This window comes from Sinocyclocheilus rhinocerous, unplaced genomic scaffold, assembly GCF_001515625.1.
Source record: "Sinocyclocheilus rhinocerous isolate Xijiao unplaced genomic scaffold, SAMN03320098_v1.1 scaffold174, whole genome shotgun sequence".
NCBI classification, from domain to species: Eukaryota; Metazoa; Chordata; class Actinopteri; order Cypriniformes; family Cyprinidae; genus Sinocyclocheilus; species Sinocyclocheilus rhinocerous.
Window position 1 is genome coordinate 1,093,777 of NW_015646289.1, and position 18,044 is coordinate 1,111,820.

Here is an 18,044-nt window from a genome sequence, read left to right on the forward strand (position 1 = left end):
GGAAGACATTATTTAGCGTTGGGGTGAGCTGTTATCTCATTCAGGATTGCATTTGGTGAAGGGTTGAATCTGTTTTTGGATCATCTCTGGGATGTTAATGAACATCTGTGACATAGTTGGGTCTAAATTCTATGAACTGGAGAAGCACTTTGAAGAAGAATAATGCTGGATGTTGTCACAACACTGAATGCATATTCGCTTACAGTTGACAAGAACAAGTCAAGGACGAGTTCCCGAAACCAACAGCCCCCGACAAATGGGCAACCAGATCTGGTACCGCCAGAGAGTAAGTCCAGAAATGTGGAGTACTACAAGGCTCTGTGTGAGAAGAAGAACCAGACCATCCAGCAGCTGGAGAACACGCTTCGATGCAACAATCGCAGGTTCGAGGCTGTTACTGTGGTCATAAAGCATCTATGTGCTGGGGTGAGTATTATGAGATTACATTGCTTAAGTTCATGATGAATCATTCTGCTATTCAGCAGACATGAATAATACATGAAGATGGTGTCTTTGATCAGTTGTCAAGTTCGGATTAGATTTCTTTGGTTAGTTAGATATCTAGATATCAAGTTGGGTTCTGACCGCCCAGCACTGATTGTATTGGTTTGTAGTCCTATTGTTTGTGTTTGCAGTCAGGTAATGTTGTGCTACTCCCTTCTGCTCTGTTTGTTGTGCTGATGTTCTTTTAACGCTTTACTTCTTTGACACAGCCTTTCCTAATGAACATGTAATCTCTCCAGCTATTCCTGACTCTGGACCGATTAGAGCTTGCTAATTTTAGAATTGTCCTTGTTAAAATGGCAGTATGAAGGCTGGTTGGCTGTACATGATTAAAGTTAATGGTGAGAAAGGGATAACCGCCACAGTTTGTACGCGCACAAAAGAAGGGAAGAAGTGCAGTGTGCTTGAGCTGGAGCTGACAGGCTATACTCTGGAGTGCATATTGACTGCTCCAGCATAATCTGGACCAAGACCAACTTTAATCTAAAAGGCACTACCATAATTAAGATCGGGCACTTAAGGAATCAGTCCATAAAAAGGGGTGTATGTTTTTAAAACAAGTTTCTCTTTTAGGTCCAGGTTCACATTTTTACTTTGACTGGTCACTGCCACCACAGAATAATTTAAAGAAGGAGAGTACAACATTAGCTCTTCTCTTAAACCAAGATTCTTTCCTGTAAGTGGTTCTTATTCAGTGCTTATCTTAAATGTATGAGGCACAATTTCAGCTTGTGCTGCTTTTGAAAATTCAATGTTGTATATTGATTGTGAACAGATGTACGAGTCGAAAAATTGGGTTCTACAACAACATTTCATGACAATATAATCATATTTATAGAGCATGAAAGTGAGTGTAGTGTTTTGGCAGTGTCCTGTATAGGAATCTGTTAAGCATTCATTAGGAGGTTGGGCTTCAGCATGTCTGTGTGAGAATGTACCAGCTGCTGCCTTGATATGGTCAGAAGCACGCTGAGACGCCTAGAGAGCTGCTGGGGGCTGCTTCATATCCTTTGTTTGCAATGAGCTGTCAGCACACTGTGTACATTGCCATAATTTCACTACAAGAGGCCACACAAGATTTCCCTGAAGCAGTAACATCAATTAATATAGTTGATAATAATAAATGAATGTTTTTTAAGTATTTTCCCACTTAAGGTCTTGGCGTGATCACATCATTCTAAATATTTGACTTTTATTTTTATTTTATTTTATTTGTGATATTTGGCTTTTGATACAGCAGTAGTTAAGATTGTATTTAGTATTGATTTGCCTCCCCAAACTGTCCAACATTATTCATATGTTATAACTGAATATTTTGTTTTTACATTTATTTCATTTATTTGTTATAAAATGCAAACATAATCTGTTGTTGTTGTCTACAGCATACAGAAAATGTTGTTGTTGTTGTTGTTGTTATAATAATGTTTATTAAAAATATTAATCTGTTATTTTCTATTGTATATAGAAAACAGATAAAAGGTTACTATTTCTTCCATTAATAATAATAATTATAATAGCCTTTTATTGTTATTTATTATTATTATTAAATACTATTATTTTTTTCTGTATGCAGTAGAAAATAATTGATTGTTATAACATTAATAGTAACTTTTGTTATGTTATAACAATCCATTATTTTCTACTGCATATAGAAAAAAATAGTATTTTAATAATAATTTATTATTATTATTATTGTAGTTTTCTGCAGCACTTATTTGGTGTACATTAACTACAAACTTGATATGGACCTCCAAATTTTAATCTGACAGCCTTGATTAATTAGAGACCAATTAATAGTGACATCCCTGTAGTTTTGTGTGTTGTCCAGTTGTTAACGTAATAATAAATATGAATGTTAAATTGTATCCTGCACTGCTTTCAGTTAGCAAATCCTGACAAGGTGCTGAAAGGAAAGCAAGACAGACAGCAGTCCTCCTCTGTCCTCTCATGTCCTGTGGGAAGGTCACTGCACACTTCTCCTGTAACACGCACATTTCAAGTGCCACTCAATCATCCAACTGTCAGACATTGCATTTTTCTGCTCTCTTTGCTCTACTTACTGTGGTTGTCCTAAAGTGCAGCATTTATGTAGCAGCCTACCAGGCACAATATAGCCGCCTCCCTCAATTGCCCTTCTCTTAGATATAATACGGTATCCTTTCACCACTGAGAAGGCAAGCGGTTGGAGGAGGTGAGAGCCAATGAGTTTTTTTCCACTAGTCTCTCCGATGTTGAGCGAGACGGCAGAGAGAGGAGGTAGAGGTGGCAGAGGTTCCTGCATCTGGGCTGCTGCCATCCTGCATTCTGGACTGAAGTCACAGAGACGGGATCATGGGCTGCTCCGGCAGCAAAGTGTGCCTTAACGCTCCCTGCGCTGGACACAGGGTAAAGACGTTATCCTCTCCGCAGGGTGCAGGGCAGGATAGATTGGCATTTGAAATGGGATAGCTGTGGATGCATATACAAAGCATGTCAGTTGTCTATGATTAGTTTGTGGTATTCTTAAATCTGATTTGTTTCACGGTTTTATTTATTCTAATGAATATGCAACGATGAGTTCATAACTGTAGTGTAAATGTCACTCTGCAAGTGTTTGCATTGATCTCGGGGGGGAAGGGGTAGGTCAGGACAGCAGCACGCGGTTTTTGAAGCGTCTTTGTGTTGGTTGGGGAGGCTGACAGCACTGCAGCTGTGCCGCTGGCTGTCCTCCACTTTAAAAAAGAGACCGTGGTAGGGAGAGAGAGAGACACTGCTGATTTCATTGCTCTAAATTCAGTTGTTGATGTCATTCATATGCTTGTTTTTTTTTATTAAACCCTTAGAGAGCTGTCATAGTGGTGCGTAAACCACAAATCTGGGCTATGGGGTGCTTGCATGCCCATGCAGATTTCACAACTGTTGCACAACAATTGGTGTTTTCTTTTAATGCCTTGTGGCAGTAATAAGTTACAGGAAAGCCTGTTTTCTTTGAACGCTTCTGGGCTGCTTTGCTAATGCAGTTATTTGTCATGACAATCAAGCACATTTAAAACTGAACTAAAACTCTGACCCATCCTGTCCTTTGATTGACAGACACCCTTCAAAGGGAAAACCTAATGCATAATTCATGTCTGCCGAAAGACTTTCAGAGTTGTTCATCATGACATTAGATTTCACTTGGCACTGCCTTGCTCTATGGCGACATATTTTGGCATATTGAGTAATTTGAGTAATATGAAGCATGTGTTGCATTGAGAAATGATGAACTGATTTTTCTTCTGTTTTCCTGCAGCATGAGGAGATGATGAAGCAGCGCAGGGAGCTGTCTCAGGAGCTGGTCACCTTGCATGAGGAGCTGGGTACGTGTGTGTGTGTGTGTGTGTGAGTCATTTGTAGAGTGCTTGGCTTTCACTGTCTGCAGAAAGAATGGAAAGAGCTACCAAAATGAAGCTGTTTGTAATTAATGTAATATTTGGATTGCTGGTCACAAGGTAATCATTGGGATGAACAATAGGTGTGCCGTTTCTTGCCGTAACACGCAGACTACAGTGACCTCTCACACTAAAGTATCTGTCAGAATCCGTCAAAAGTTTGGACATCTACCTTTTCTGTACTTATTTCTGCATTTTGCAATAAAAGTAGCAAAAAAGTAGTGGTAATAAACTTTAGAAAACACAAATATGGGTAAATGTGTTATTTTAGCACTGCACAATCTGAGCTTCTTGACCTAACTCATGTAGTGCATCTTGGGATGCTATTTAGATCTTATTAGAGTTCCTATGGACACTACCATTCAAAAGTTTGGGGTCAGTATTTTTTTTTAATTAATAATTTCACTCAAAGTATGCATTAAATTTATCAAAAGTTTCAGTAACTACATTTATCATTTTACAAAACATTTCGGTTTCCAATAAATGCTGTTCTTTTGAACTTTCTATTCATTAAAGAATCCTGAAGAAATTGTATCACGACTTCCACAAAAAAATATTAAGCAGCACAACTGGTTTTAGCATTGATTAATAATAAGAAGAATTGTTTCTTGAGCAGCAAATAAGCATATTAGAATGATTTCTGAAAGATTATGTGACACTTTTGAATGGTACTGTATACTAGGTGCTTGTTAAGTTCAGTATTCTGTCCTATTTACCCATTAAGTTATGTTAAAAGCTTGCCCACTTAGAACATAAGAAATATAATGTGTCCAATGTACACTGGTACTGTGTTTGAATTTAGCTTCAGCTGAGCGTGCCTACTAGTACATGAATTACCATGTGTTTGTAGATCAAGAGGATGGTCTGTGTGTTTTATTGGTCCTGTTGGAAGAGCTCTCCCCTCCCATAGGGCTCATTTAGGAGACACACCTCCAAAAAGCACATACTCAAAGCAGAAAGGGTGAGCCGTCCTGGAATGTGAAGGTCATGCTCGTGTCTGTCGACAAGGTCAGAGAAGTCTGAAGTCCCTCACAGTCTAATGGGCAAAGTAACATGGAGCAATGAATTTAGTACCGGCCAGTGTTTCCCATGAGACGTCTGATGCATTGATTTCACAGCTCATATTTCCATCTGAAAACTGAGCATACAAGGGAGAGATATGAGAATTTATGTTCTTTCTTGACTGATATACGGTATCATCTGAGCAGGATTAATGTATTCAATGCTTAATGAATCATAAAATTTTTTTTATTTTTATTCTTTCACTTGTATAAAAATGTATAAGTCTGGCACATGATCACTCTTTACTATTATAATCACTGCTTAAGCGTATTAGCACATTCCAGGGTTCCTGACCCCTATAAGAATTCTTCAGACCACCTCCTGAAGTCACAATATAGCTGTAGGAAAATATCAGCAATATTTCACCATTTACCCACAGATAGCTTTATTTTCAGCTTTCACCCAAGCATAAAGCGAGTGATGTCACTGTGAATACTGCAGCGTGCCATGTTTTTTGGCACGCACCCAGAATTCCCTTATAAAACAAAAGTGTCTTTTAACACAGGACAACTGCTCTCTTCCAATGAAGCGAGTGCTGTCTTCACACGAAACCTGCTAGAACTGTGTCCAATTAATTTAGCTTGCTATTTAGCATGTGACTTATTAACTTCTCTGGGCAGAATGTTAACTTCATTTGCCTTTTGTGTCATTTTGTGAATAGTTTTAATGTAAAAACATCTCTTTTCAGAATAAACATGTCTAGACGATGTCACATGATTTATTTGAGGCACATTCAATCCGGCCTGTTAAATGTACAGTTTCATTTTCCATTTTGGTAAGAGATTGGATACAAACATGTGTGCATGTACATAAACAGCACATTTGTCAAGGATCCTTCTCCTTCCTAACTGTCTGTTTTTCCTCTTGTTTGCATTATTTTGATTATTTATAGGCTTTCGGCTGTGCACTGGATCATAAATATAACCTATAATAAAATTACACTGCAGATTCATGAAATACATCAAGCCATTAGCGAGCTCTGGGTCTGGCTCATCTTCTCTGAGTGGATCTGCTCATGGTTTAGCTCTGTTAACTGTCTCTTGTACAACAGGGTCAATAGATACTGTTCTCATTTAACCCCTAACAACAACTTTATAATGATTCTGATTTAAATTCATTTTAAGACTCTTTTAAAGGGGAAAAATCTGTGGTTTTCATCTCGGAATACAGATGATTAGATTGCAGTGCCAGTAAGGGATATTACCCAAGTTTCCCCCTGGAGAACAACAGCCGTTCTTGTGTTGTGACTCATTCAAGTAATTTATTTTGCTGACATACTTTTGACCTTTGATAATAGATGAGGTTCAGAAACGCCTACTGATGCACCAGTAAACAGATAAGATGAGCCAAACAATCTGGTGTAATTAAGCTGTTATTCTACAGAAGTTAGACATAAGTTTGTTCCCAGCACTCACTGAGTGTTTTCACGCAAATATGAGCATCACATTAGCCTCATGAAGTGAGTGGACTGGTAAGCTCTTTTTGAAACAGCTGCCTGGATTTCTGCTGTCGTTTCATTATAGTGGCCTGGGCCAGGGACAAATAAGTCTTATAAAGAGACTTGCTGGCCTTTGCGTGCTCGTTGCATCACATGACTTTGTTGGTTATGCCACATCTCTTGGATTTGGCAGTTAAGTTTTTCAAATATCAATAAACACTGAAGCATCTTTAATTTTTATTCAATAATAAAACCTAAAGTAGTTTGGCATAATCTTTTATTTTCATTCCATTTTTTTTTTTGTAATTATTTTTTGTTTCATTGTGATATGAGGACTGTTGTATCACCCTGACATTTCTGATTTCGTGCCTCCCTAAAACATCACAGTGCCTATATCACTGTCACTATATGTATGAGTTTACGTTTGCATGCAATTCATTTATTTATAAAAATTAATTTAATACAGATATTTAAATAAATGCATGTGTGTATTAAATAAATAAATATTGCTATTTATTTTAATGAATTAATACATATTCAATGCATTCAAACTTCAATGCAGATATATAAATAAATATATTTATTTATTTTTTTATATATTTAAATACCGGTATTTATTTTGATAAATAGATCAATACAGATGTTTAAATTAATGAATAAAGATAGAGATCCAGCCAGAAATCTCGAACTCAAGTGGTCCCACCAGGATAGCCTGTTACTCCATGTAACACTTGTACACTACAAAGACCGGAGCAGCTGCAGGATTCAGCTTGCTACTTTGTGTGAAAACCACAGCAGTTCTGTGCAGCACAGTGAAGTGTCATCTGTTTCTTTCTATAAGATCAAAGGTGGCTAATGCTCACAGGGACCGTATCTGTGACACAGTTCTGATTGAGAGAGCGTAGTGACTGGTTAGGAAACTCCTGTTCATTATGGCTCTGTGCGGAGTAGTGTTCCTTTTGCTGAACCTTCCCTTAGTTGTAATTTGACATGTTCCTTGTAACAGTTGACACATTATTTACAGAACTGCTGGAGATACCATAACTGTAGAGACAACTGGGACTCATGCAGAATACTTGAGTAATGAATCATAGCATCAAGTGTTGGCAGGGCCTGATGTTAAAGCAGCAAATGGACGTGTTGGCCTTTCAACATTTGGTCTGGTTATCCCACTGCTGTCTACATATAGCATATCTATATTTTCATATCACAAACCGGTGCATTAGATATCAGATGTCCTACTCCTTTTTGAAGTCGGAGGGTTGCTGTCATCATGCCAGAAAAAAGGCAGTCATCTTAAATGGTGCTTTATGGGCTTGATTTTTGTTCACTGAATTAATCACTTAATCGATCTTCTAACTTCTCCGATCGGATCTTTTCCCCAGTGAGCTCGACTCACTCCTGTAAGCGTCTGGAGCAGGAGAAGGAGGAGCTGCGTGCAGCTTTTGATGGAGTTCTACAGAAGGTCCAGGAGCAGCACCGCTCGGACCTCGCTGACCTCGAAGAGAGACTGAAGATCTTCTACTCCACTGAGTGGGAGAAGGTCCATCAGACCTACCAGGAGGAGGCTGACAAGTGCAAAGCTCAGATGGAGCAGCAGGTGTGGAAGACAATGGGCCTTTTTTCGTTTGTTCTCCAGTGTCCTTTACACACTTTTTGTTGGATATACTTTATTTCAGATGCCTTAAACTGTCATATTAATACTTAAACATGATCACTTTCTCAAAACTATGTAGAGTGGTTTCATAGCTTTTGTTTTTCTTGTATCTTGGCATATGAGCCTTGACCTTTTAGTTGTTTGGACATATGGTATCTGATTTCCTCATCATTTATACACAAAACAAACCAATAAGACTTTTACTAAATTACTTTATTTGTACTTGTCTAGCTAAAAGAGTTGCGAGAAAAACATGAGGCTTTGAAGAAGGAACTGGAAGTCAGCCATATGGAGGAGGTGGATGGCCTTAAACTACAGTTGGAAGAGACTTTCAAAGGTAAATAATATTGGGCTTTGTTTTTGTGTAATATGGTCTTTTTCTGTCTCTAAAACGTGTGCGTGCGTGCTACTGAACCATATTTTGGGGACAAATTTGTATCCAGAAGTAAGCTAAACATGAAAATCTCCCTAAACCTTCTAGTGGGAATGTCCTCATTTGTGAAAACTGTATTAAAGTAAAAAAAACAAAATGTATATGTTAGCTTTAGGGTTAGGTTAAACCGTAGAAGTATATGCAATGTCCCTATGTAGTTGTTTCTATTTACCAGAAAATGTTGGACATTGTGGGGACAAAGTTTAAGTCCGTATTAGGAAAATGGTTTATAAATTATACCAAATGATGTCTGTTAGGTTTAGGAGTAGTGTTAATGGATAAAATATAAAGTTTGTACAGTAGATAAAATATCATGTCTAATGGAGACTCCTCATAAAACACAAAAATTCAACAAAAGTGTCTGTAAATGTTGCACTTGTTACTTTAATGTTTAAAGACATCAATATTACCTCTCATGCTCTGATATATTCTGCTCTGTCTTGACTTTCTCAGAACTCAGACAGTCCCATGAAAAGGAAATGCAGACTCTCAATGCAACACTGAAGGAATCAGAGGACACGTTATCTGTAAGGCAGTGACCAAGAGCTAAAATTCTCCACACAACATCCGTGTTTCCTGCTCACTTTTCCTTTCTTGTATTTTGCCCTGTCAAAATGTAAAAAACATTTTCATATCGGTGCATTTTTCCTCGAACAGAATCGAATTCAGGAGCTCATGACGGAGAATAACAACCTCAAACAAAAGCTGGATGCTGAGGTGAAGAGAAGGATGGATCTGGCTGAGAAAACACAGGTACGTTATCACTCCTGTATAGCTCCCAAACATCTGTGTTATCAAACAGACTTAGCCAGTGCTATTGATAGTAATGCGTCTCTGCTTTAAGTAGACTGTAGACTGTAATATTAGACTGGTCTTTCCAATCAGAGTTAAGGAGATTCCGGAACTCTCAACATTCTGAAAATGCATGCGAGGGCATTTAGATAACTACCATGCATAATACTGTAAGACCCTGTACTATAAATAGTGTGACAATCATGCACAGGGAAAGTACATATATCGGGGTTTCTTCAACTATGGACACTTTCGACCCTTAATCTGTTAGAAAAAGTAGTGTCTTACATTTATGCATTTAGCAGATGCTTTTATCTAAACGCTCTTAAAACACACTTTTCACATTCTCACATAGTTTTAGTTTGTTCACCAACAACACCCAACAGTTTATATTCGCACACCACAGGAGAATTCTTTATTAGAGACAGCCACATCATTTTGGGTAAAATTAGAATGATGCCAAATGTGTAAGCCTGAATTTAAGATTATATAATTTTTCTTTTACTCACTATATTATATTATATTATATTATCCTGATCTCTCTTGCTTATTTTCTTATGTTTAAGGACTCCCATACTCTTTATCTGGAGCAGGAGCTTGAAAGCCTTACAGTAGTGCTGGACATCAAAAACAAACAGATCCATGAACAGGACAAGAAACTCATGCAGATAGACAAACTGGTGAGCTCAATTATCTGTTGTGCATAAAGCATCTACATTCTAATCACAGTAAAGAGATGAACATAAATCTGACGCTCCTACAATATATGTGCTGGAGAAACACTAAGATTTGATTTATTCTTAGATGGAGAGGAATGTGAAGCTGGATGAATGTCTTAAGAAACTGCAACAGGAAAACGAGGACCTTAAAGCCAGAATGGACAAACATGCTGCTTTATCAAGGTAGCATACCACAATCTTGTGTTTATAAACGTGATACCCTTGGGTTTTTAGAACTTATTTTACTCAGTCCACCTGTCTAGCTTCTAACATTTGGGTGCTTTCCCAGTGGGCTTCATTCAGTTAGAACTCTAGCAAACCAAAGTCTTTGAAGTTTTACAGTATTTGCATGTGGTATAGGAAATTCTACAAAATTGCTTCTGGCTATGCTTTGACACTTTAATTGCTTTGATTACAGTTTGTGCTCTTTTCGCGGTAAGAATGGTGTGTTTTCATTGCAGCAAAGCTTTGTGCTGAGAGACCTTCTGCTCTTTCATCTTATGCAGTAATAGTGACTACTCTAATCAAGTTTACCAGAGCTGCCTTGTTCCGTTGCAGACAACTGTCCACAGAGCAGGCGGTTTTGCAGGAAACCCTCCAGAAGGAGTCCAAAGTGAACAAACGCCTGTCTATGGAGAATGAAGAGCTGCTCTGGAAGCTTCACAACGGTGATCTGAGCAGCTCCCGCAAGGTCTCCCCTTCCCCATCCTTGAATCTCCAGTCACCGCGGAACTCTGCAGTGTTCTCCAGCCCTCCCGTCTCGCCCAGATAACAATGGCCTTCAGCTTTCAGGAAGCACTTTCATACAGGACGGAGCACTTCCTGCATGCTGAAGCTGGTCTGGACCATGTCAATGGCTCTCAATATGGAATGGACTTTGTTGACTCTTGTACAGATAAAAAAAAAAAAAACTGAAGACTATATTGCACAGAAGCACTTACCAATGAGGTCACCCTCGTACTTTGCCTTTCACGTCAGACTATGGAGGAAAAAAGAAATATCTCAGGGCTTGTAGAAGGTTTCTCTCAAATGTATGGTTTTTTTCCCCTCCTGGATTGCTTCGTTTCCTGAAGTTCCTGACTTTTTTTCTTTTTTCTTTTTTTAGAGGACTGACATTAGAATCCACGACTGGGGCCTTTATCAACTTTTCCACCAGACGCCTTTAAGTGTACCTGTATATACCCAGATCTATCTTTGCTCTGGGACGAATGCCCAAATGCCAGATGGCCCGTGGACATTTCCCAGATGCTGCTGCTCGTGTAGCGTTTGGTTTCCCTTTATTTTATGCAAGACCTCAGACCCCAGATTAACTTTTCTAAAGAGGCACTTCATAGATCAACTCATGCCATAAACTGACTGTTACTATTTACTCAAATGGAAATATTCACTGATCTCAACCATGTGTTCTCAAAACCTTATGCAACACTTTTTTCTTGTTTATATCATGCCTTTATTTTTTTTTAAATCACACATTACGAACTGCAAAAAGGTGAGCTTTACCCAGATCATGATGCATGTTTCATCACAGATAAGCTCTCCATATTACTCTCATATGCATAGGAGAGATGCAATACAGTGATTGATGCAGAATGAATTCTTAATGGTTGAATTAAAAGTCTTGAATGCTTTGATTAATGCCTGTTTAAGGGTTGAATTATCCCTTTTCCTCATTTCTTGGCAATCAGAGATGCAATGGTATAATGTGCTTGATATGGAAATGGCATGTCATTGGGCAGCCCTGTGACTGAAGGCATACACTATTGGGAATCAGAAATTTTGTATGACTTTCTTGAATACGGGTTTTGTATATTATTCAGTATGATTGAGCCCTAGGGACAGATTTGAGGGACAGATTTGTTTGTCCTTGTTTCTATATTTATGTCTGATCATGAGACCAATGTAATGACGAGCATGTTTCGTGGCCTCAGGAGCTCCCCCTCTGTCTGAAACCCTCCACTGCAGCTTTACATTCAAGCTATTTACAAAGAAGTTAAATAGCAAAAGTAGTAGTTTTTTTCTTTATGTTGGTATGTATTGATAGGCTGTTTGTGTGGATGTTGGTGTGAAACAGAAACTCATGGAAATATGCAATCAATAAAGAATTAAATTAATCTGTTTGTAATTGTCACCCCATGTTTATAACTTGTAATTGAAGTGATAGTCCACCTAAAAATAAAATCAGTCAGTAACAATTTTCTCACTCTCATGTCATTCCAAACCTGTATGGAATTCTGTAGAACACAAATAATGTTGGTAACTGTTTCAGTTCCTATTGACCTCGATTATATATTTTTTCCCATATAATGCAACCGAAACTGTCTGGTTACCAATATTCTTTAAACTATTTTATGTTTCACAAAACAAAACAAAAAAGTCATACCAGTTTGGAACAACATGAGGGTGAGTAAATGAAGACAGAATTCCCATTTTTGGGAGCACTGTCTCTTTAAGTAGCCAAGCAGTGAATGTGTGCAAGAACCTGTTGTATCTGTTGGTTTTCTCATTTCTTTTCATCATGTTCAGGCTGGAAGTCTAAGTCTATGCATCAATTGGCTTGTAGTTTGACTCTGATCTGTTTTGTTTTTTGTGTAGTGAATTCTACTGTAACTTATTCTTAAATTGCTAATAGTTCAATAACAGAAATCTCTGTGGGAGGAGGAGAAACATACTTTGAATGTGTCGCACTGAACCAAAATTAGCACTGGGCTCCCGCTGCACATTCCACATACGGAGTCCCATTAGAGCGGAGCACAAAGCTTTCACGCTCCTCAGACATATTTCATGCGTATAGAACCTAACGCCTACCATTCTGAGTATTATAGGTTAGCATGATTGAAAAACACTATTTCACAGACAATGGTGCATCATAAACTGTATTAAGTGTGCTGTTGATTTACCGTTGAACATGAAGCTTGCATTAACTTGCTTCATCATTGAGTCGCAGTTTAAAAGAAGCACTTTATTTCTAAGTCATATATAGAATGCATGTTTTTCATAATGATATCATTAAGCAGCAAGAAGCCTGAAGTTTGAATGGAGTCCAGCTCAGCTCAATAATATAATCTTTGTGTTCTTATTCATGTGACTTTACCGTAGTGGCCACCAATGTCTCTCCATGCTTATTTTTGGTGGTGCAGATGTACTTTCCATAGTCAATCGTTTCAACATCATCCACTATCATGACGCTCTGGGAGATGCGTGTTGTGTGTCCCACACCGTGGTTTATCAGTCGCCAGGAGTCATGAATGCTCACCGGCCTCTGATCCTGAGAAACACACACATCACATTAACACCTACTTATCTGAATCTACATTACCTGCCAAACATTTGGAATAATTGACATTTTTTTATGTTTTTGAAAGAAGCCTCTTATGCTAAGGCAGGCAGCATTTGATCAAAAATACAGCAAAAATAGTAATATTGTGAATTATTGTTACAATTTAAAACAACTGTCTGTTTGAATATATTTTAAATGTAAGTTATTCCTGTGATGGCAAAACTGAATTTTCAGCATCACAAGATCTTCCCTGAGAAACACACACATCACATTAACACCTATTTATCTGAATCTACATTACCTGCCAAACATTTGGAATAATTGACATTTTTTATGTTTTTGAAAGAAGCCTCTTATGCTAAGGCAGGCAGCATTTGATCAAAAATACAGCAAAAATAGTAATATTGTGAATTATTGTTACAATTTAAAACAACTGTCTGTTTGAATATATTTTAAATGTAAGTTATTCCTGTGATGGCAAAACTGAATTTTCAGCATCACAAGATCTTTCAAAAATCATTCTAATATACTGATTTGCTGCTCAAGAAATAATATTCTTATTATAAATGTTGAAAATAATAGCACTGCTTAGTATTTTTGTTTGTAAACTACCATTCAGATTAAGTTAAATAAAATATATATTTTCAGCAAAGACACATTAAATTGATCAAAAGGTACAGTAAATAAAGGTACGAAAATATATATTACAAATAAATTGTTCTTTTGAAACTGTGAAACTGTCAAAGAATCCTGAATAAAAAGCAAAATTAAGCAGCAAAAACTGTTTAGTGCTGACAATATGAACCCTTAATAGCTGAGCACCAAATCAGCAGATTATAAAGATCTTTAGCATTGTAATAATATTTCACGGTATTACTGTTCTTAATGTATTTTCGTTCAAATAAATGCAGCCTTGGCGAGCATAAGATACGTCTTTCAAAAACATTGAAAATCATAGTTGCTCTAAACTTTTGATCAATAGTGTATCTCTTTAGAATTGTTACGAGCAAACCTGTAGCATCCACAAAATAGCATAATACTGAAAAACTCAAATATTATTGACCCAATCATCCTGAATCGGACACTCAGATGAGCAAATCTTGGCCAACTCACCTTTTCTAAAAGAAAAAAATAATAATAATGTAGCACTCACCTGGCCAGGATAGCTCCAGCTGAAGCTGACATTCATCTCAGGTTCACCCAGAACTGTGCATGTAACATTGAAGATGTCTCCACCACTCACTATGTTCGAAGAAGCCTCAATAGTCACCAAAGGGGGGCCACTAGGCACTACGAGGGGAAAAATGGCAAAACAAAAATGCATCTTTGCCAAAAACACTATGTAAAATGTGTTATTAGCAGCACTACTATGCTCTCCTCTTACCTTCCACATACAGCAGCTGGTATTTAGTGGATATTTGTGGAGTGGTTTTCGTGGTGCTGTTGGCCTTGCAGTAATAAGCGCCCTTGTGTTCTGGACTGGGGTTTTGGATGATGAAGCCTTTCATGGGGTTGTAAGAGACCTGGATCCCATCCACAGCAATTTCTTCTGCAGGAACTTCCCTATGCAGCGAGACGTTGATTTTGGGGTTTGTCACCCGGCACGGGACAGTGGCAGGCTTGTCAGGGCGCAGGTAGATGATCTCAAAATGGATGGCAGAGGGGACAAACAGCTCGTCTTTGTCTAGATACAAAGAGAATTGTAACAATGTCTTTAGAGTTTCAAGATCACATAGAGGATATGTGAGCAGATGCTGTACCTGTGAAGTATATGTAGGTAGCAGAGGTGCTTTCTCCATCCTTTGTACATTCTTCTCCGTCACAGAGCACCACCCAGCAGCTGTACTCACCCGTATCAGCAGCAGAGGGCGAGGTCAGAATCAGCTGACTGTACCGCTCATGCTGCTTGATGCTGGAACAACACAATCAATTAAGTCTAGACTTGGTCTATGCATACTGATATCATACTACTTGTATTATTTCTGCAGTATATGATAGGCCTGTATATATACTATGGAACGTATGAGTCATTCTACAAATTTAGGTTACGTTTTATGTCCACCGATGATAAATATTTTCTTCTGACAATTTTCTTCAGAAAAATCCTATTTTATCCATAAAGGAAAACATATTCATTCAGTTTAGAAATCATTTCAGTTTGCTTGAAATAGCCTTGATGTCTCTTAAATGATATTTTTTGCAGTGTCCACTTTTGAAGTGAGCGGGTTAACTAAAACTAAAATCCTTTAAAAAGTCCAGTACTTTAAATGAAAAAAAAACTTAAAATTAAACTTAAATTACATTTTATTTTAGCTACTTGCCAAGGGAACATTTCTCAGTTTCTTTTAGTTTAACTTGATGTACTAAATAATAATTTTTAAAAAATTATAAAAACGACAAAAACACAACAAACCTACTAAAATGCTAAAATGAAAATGAAAACGGACAATAAAAAATATAATAATTTAGAAACTATAATAGCATAGCATCTCATTGATAATAAAAGAACACTGGTTTAAATTAATTTTAAAGTTAACATTATAATTTGAATTTATTTCTAACAGTGAATACTTCAGAAAAAAATTTAATTTGTTTTATTTTATAATTTTATATACTTAATATTTTATTTTGCTCAAGTCCACAAAAGTTTATCTACAATAACCTATTGTGAATTTTCTGAATGGATGAAATTATTAACCTACTAGATTTGTTTACAACTAGCACAAGCACAGAATACTGTATCCCAAAAAGCAATGTGTCCGACATGACCTTCCTGAAGTAATTACTGTTGACCACTGAATTAAATAGTCCAAATTTTTAACATTTGAATCCTTATCAGACAATTTTTAAATGTATTTATTTGTTTATTTATTTACATTAAAATAGAAATTTGGGTAACACTTTATTTTAAGGTTTCCTTGTTACATGTTACACATATTTATTATTATAACAAAAAATTATGCATAATTACATGCAATTAAACCTAAGCCAATCCCTTATCCTAACCCTAACCATATAGTAAGTACATGTAGTTAGATAATATTACTCAGTACTTACATGTATATTTACACTGTAACAAGGACAGCTTAAAATAAAGTTTAACCGAAACTTGTATTTATTCACAAGCAGTGTAATTATGTTACTACAACTTTGAAACACTAGTATTCCAAACTGAAAATACTCCAGGAGCTATTAATGTGTTAGATTTATGATTCTAACATAGATAAAGTGAGAAAGAAGAATACCTGAGGCGGTTGTCATTGAAGGTGTCCAGATAAGAGGGATATGCCCAGCCAATATTAGCCCCTTTGCATCTCAGTTCCATTGCTTTCCCTGGATTCAAGGAAAGGCTCTCACCCAGTCTGAGAAAACGGCCTTTATCAAGGACCTGGGTGAGAATAGACTGGCCCTTGCTTCCTGCCTCCTTCTCTTTAACTTTGGGGTAGCGAACCTTCACCCTCTTTCTTCCTGGTCTAATGCGGTTCTCACCAGCCTCTTTCTTACGCTTGACCTGCTGACACACACCTGGGTACACCAAACCACAGTTTTCCTAGTCAACAGCGTGTTGTTTCAGCATTTGGATGCGACTGGCAAATTTTACATGGGGAACTTCTGAAGAGCAGTAACATTCGTTTATTCACTGCTAGTAGGCCATAAACATAATACGGCATATGTTTAATTTCTTTCTTTGTGACACTTGATAACTCCTATGACCAAGCCAAAAAAAAAAAGAAGGAGAGAGAGAGAGAGCAAGCGTAAGAGGTTTCTGCCATCTGGAAATCTGCTCTATATGCTTCAGCTAACAGCTGTACAAACAGCAATGCTGGAAGTATGCCTTTCTTGTTCTCTGTGCAAAAGCGTACAAAACTGAACAATGCTGAGGTTCACTGAATCATACATTTTGACACATGCAAGGATCATGAGGTCTAGAGGAAAACTGTATACAGATCTTTTGATTCCTTTTGATTTATGTTTGAATTTTTAAAAAATCATAGGAAAAAAAACCTAAAAAGTTGCCTTGTTAGGATGCAAACATATTTGATTCTCTATCTGTTGTCTCTGCTGTACAATTTAATCATAAATTTAAGTAAAACTCTGCCCTGATTTGATCTCTCCTCCCCTTTCTACTCTGGAATTTGGTTTCCATTGGCACCGTAGTCACCACTGGCACACCATACACATTCAATGTATTTCCTTTTCAGGCAATAGAAAGACCATTTTTGACTTTCTTCATGTTTTGAAGTAATAATAACAAGGCAGAAGAAAGCTCTGCTCACCATTTTGGACCTCCAGCCAGAGCAGTGCCAGTGTGAAGAAGAGCCAGAGCTTCATGATGGCTGAAGTGGAGAGTTCCAGCAGAGCACACGGGGTCTGAGAGCAGCACAGGAGCTCTTCGTCCACTGTCTGTCCCGTTTACACAGTCAGCTCCATCCTCTGTGAGAAAAGAGGAATTTCCCCAACCCGTCTGCACACTCCCCCTTCAGTGTCAGTCTGTGATCCTCTAATGCCCTCTGCTGGACTGCAGCTATTTGCGGTATTGGCCTCATAATCCCAATCCCAAATTTATAAAAATAGTTTACCCAAAAATGAAAAATTGCGGGTGCTGCAGCCCCCTCAGCACAGACATTATCCAGTAATTTTACGGACGTTTCCGTTAGCCCTAAAACACAACGCAATGAAGTGCAAAATTCAAAATACAAGTAAAACACCTGTAAAAAAAATATATAAATACGGAAAATGTCTTTATCCTAA

At 37.5% G+C, this 18,044-nt stretch overlaps 2 protein-coding genes across 13 annotated transcripts in view; one reads left to right on the plus strand and one right to left on the minus strand.

The window, feature by feature from the left end:
* The window catches only part of LOC107707220 (microtubule-associated tumor suppressor 1 homolog A), a 35,075-nt gene extending 22,868 nt beyond the window's left edge, over positions 1-12,207 (plus strand). For 5 of the 12 annotated variants that reach the window (XM_016511167.1, XM_016511172.1, XM_016511168.1 and 2 more), the window contains 8 exons: positions 3,776-3,842; positions 7,800-8,014; positions 8,303-8,408; positions 8,958-9,031; positions 9,162-9,257; positions 9,863-9,976; positions 10,101-10,198; positions 10,574-11,198. In XM_016511167.1, the coding sequence (XP_016366653.1) occupies positions 3,776-3,842; positions 7,800-8,014; positions 8,303-8,408; positions 8,958-9,031; positions 9,162-9,257; positions 9,863-9,976; positions 10,101-10,198; positions 10,574-10,787 (984 nt within the window). In that variant the 3' untranslated portion in view covers positions 10,788-11,198. Of the gene's footprint in view, positions 1-205; positions 427-3,775; positions 3,843-3,974; positions 4,121-4,764; positions 5,814-7,799; positions 8,015-8,302; positions 8,409-8,957; positions 9,032-9,161; positions 9,258-9,862; positions 9,977-10,100; positions 10,199-10,573 lie in introns of those variants that run through there. The other 7 variants (XR_001636231.1, XR_001636232.1, XM_016511171.1 and 4 more) reach the window with 7 other exon arrangements.
* A 181-nt stretch (positions 12,208-12,388) lies between these two features.
* On the minus strand, positions 12,389-17,737 carry LOC107707225 (platelet-derived growth factor receptor-like protein). The gene is made up of 6 exons (XM_016511180.1): positions 17,570-17,737; positions 16,538-16,817; positions 15,053-15,204; positions 14,677-14,976; positions 14,446-14,582; positions 12,389-13,280 (listed from the first exon to the last, which is right to left on the minus strand). Exons 1-6 carry the CDS (start codon positions 17,622-17,624, stop codon positions 13,089-13,091), a joined length of 1,116 nt encoding a protein of 371 aa, XP_016366666.1. The 5' UTR covers positions 17,625-17,737; the 3' UTR covers positions 12,389-13,088.
* Between the last annotated feature and the right edge of the window lie 307 nt (positions 17,738-18,044).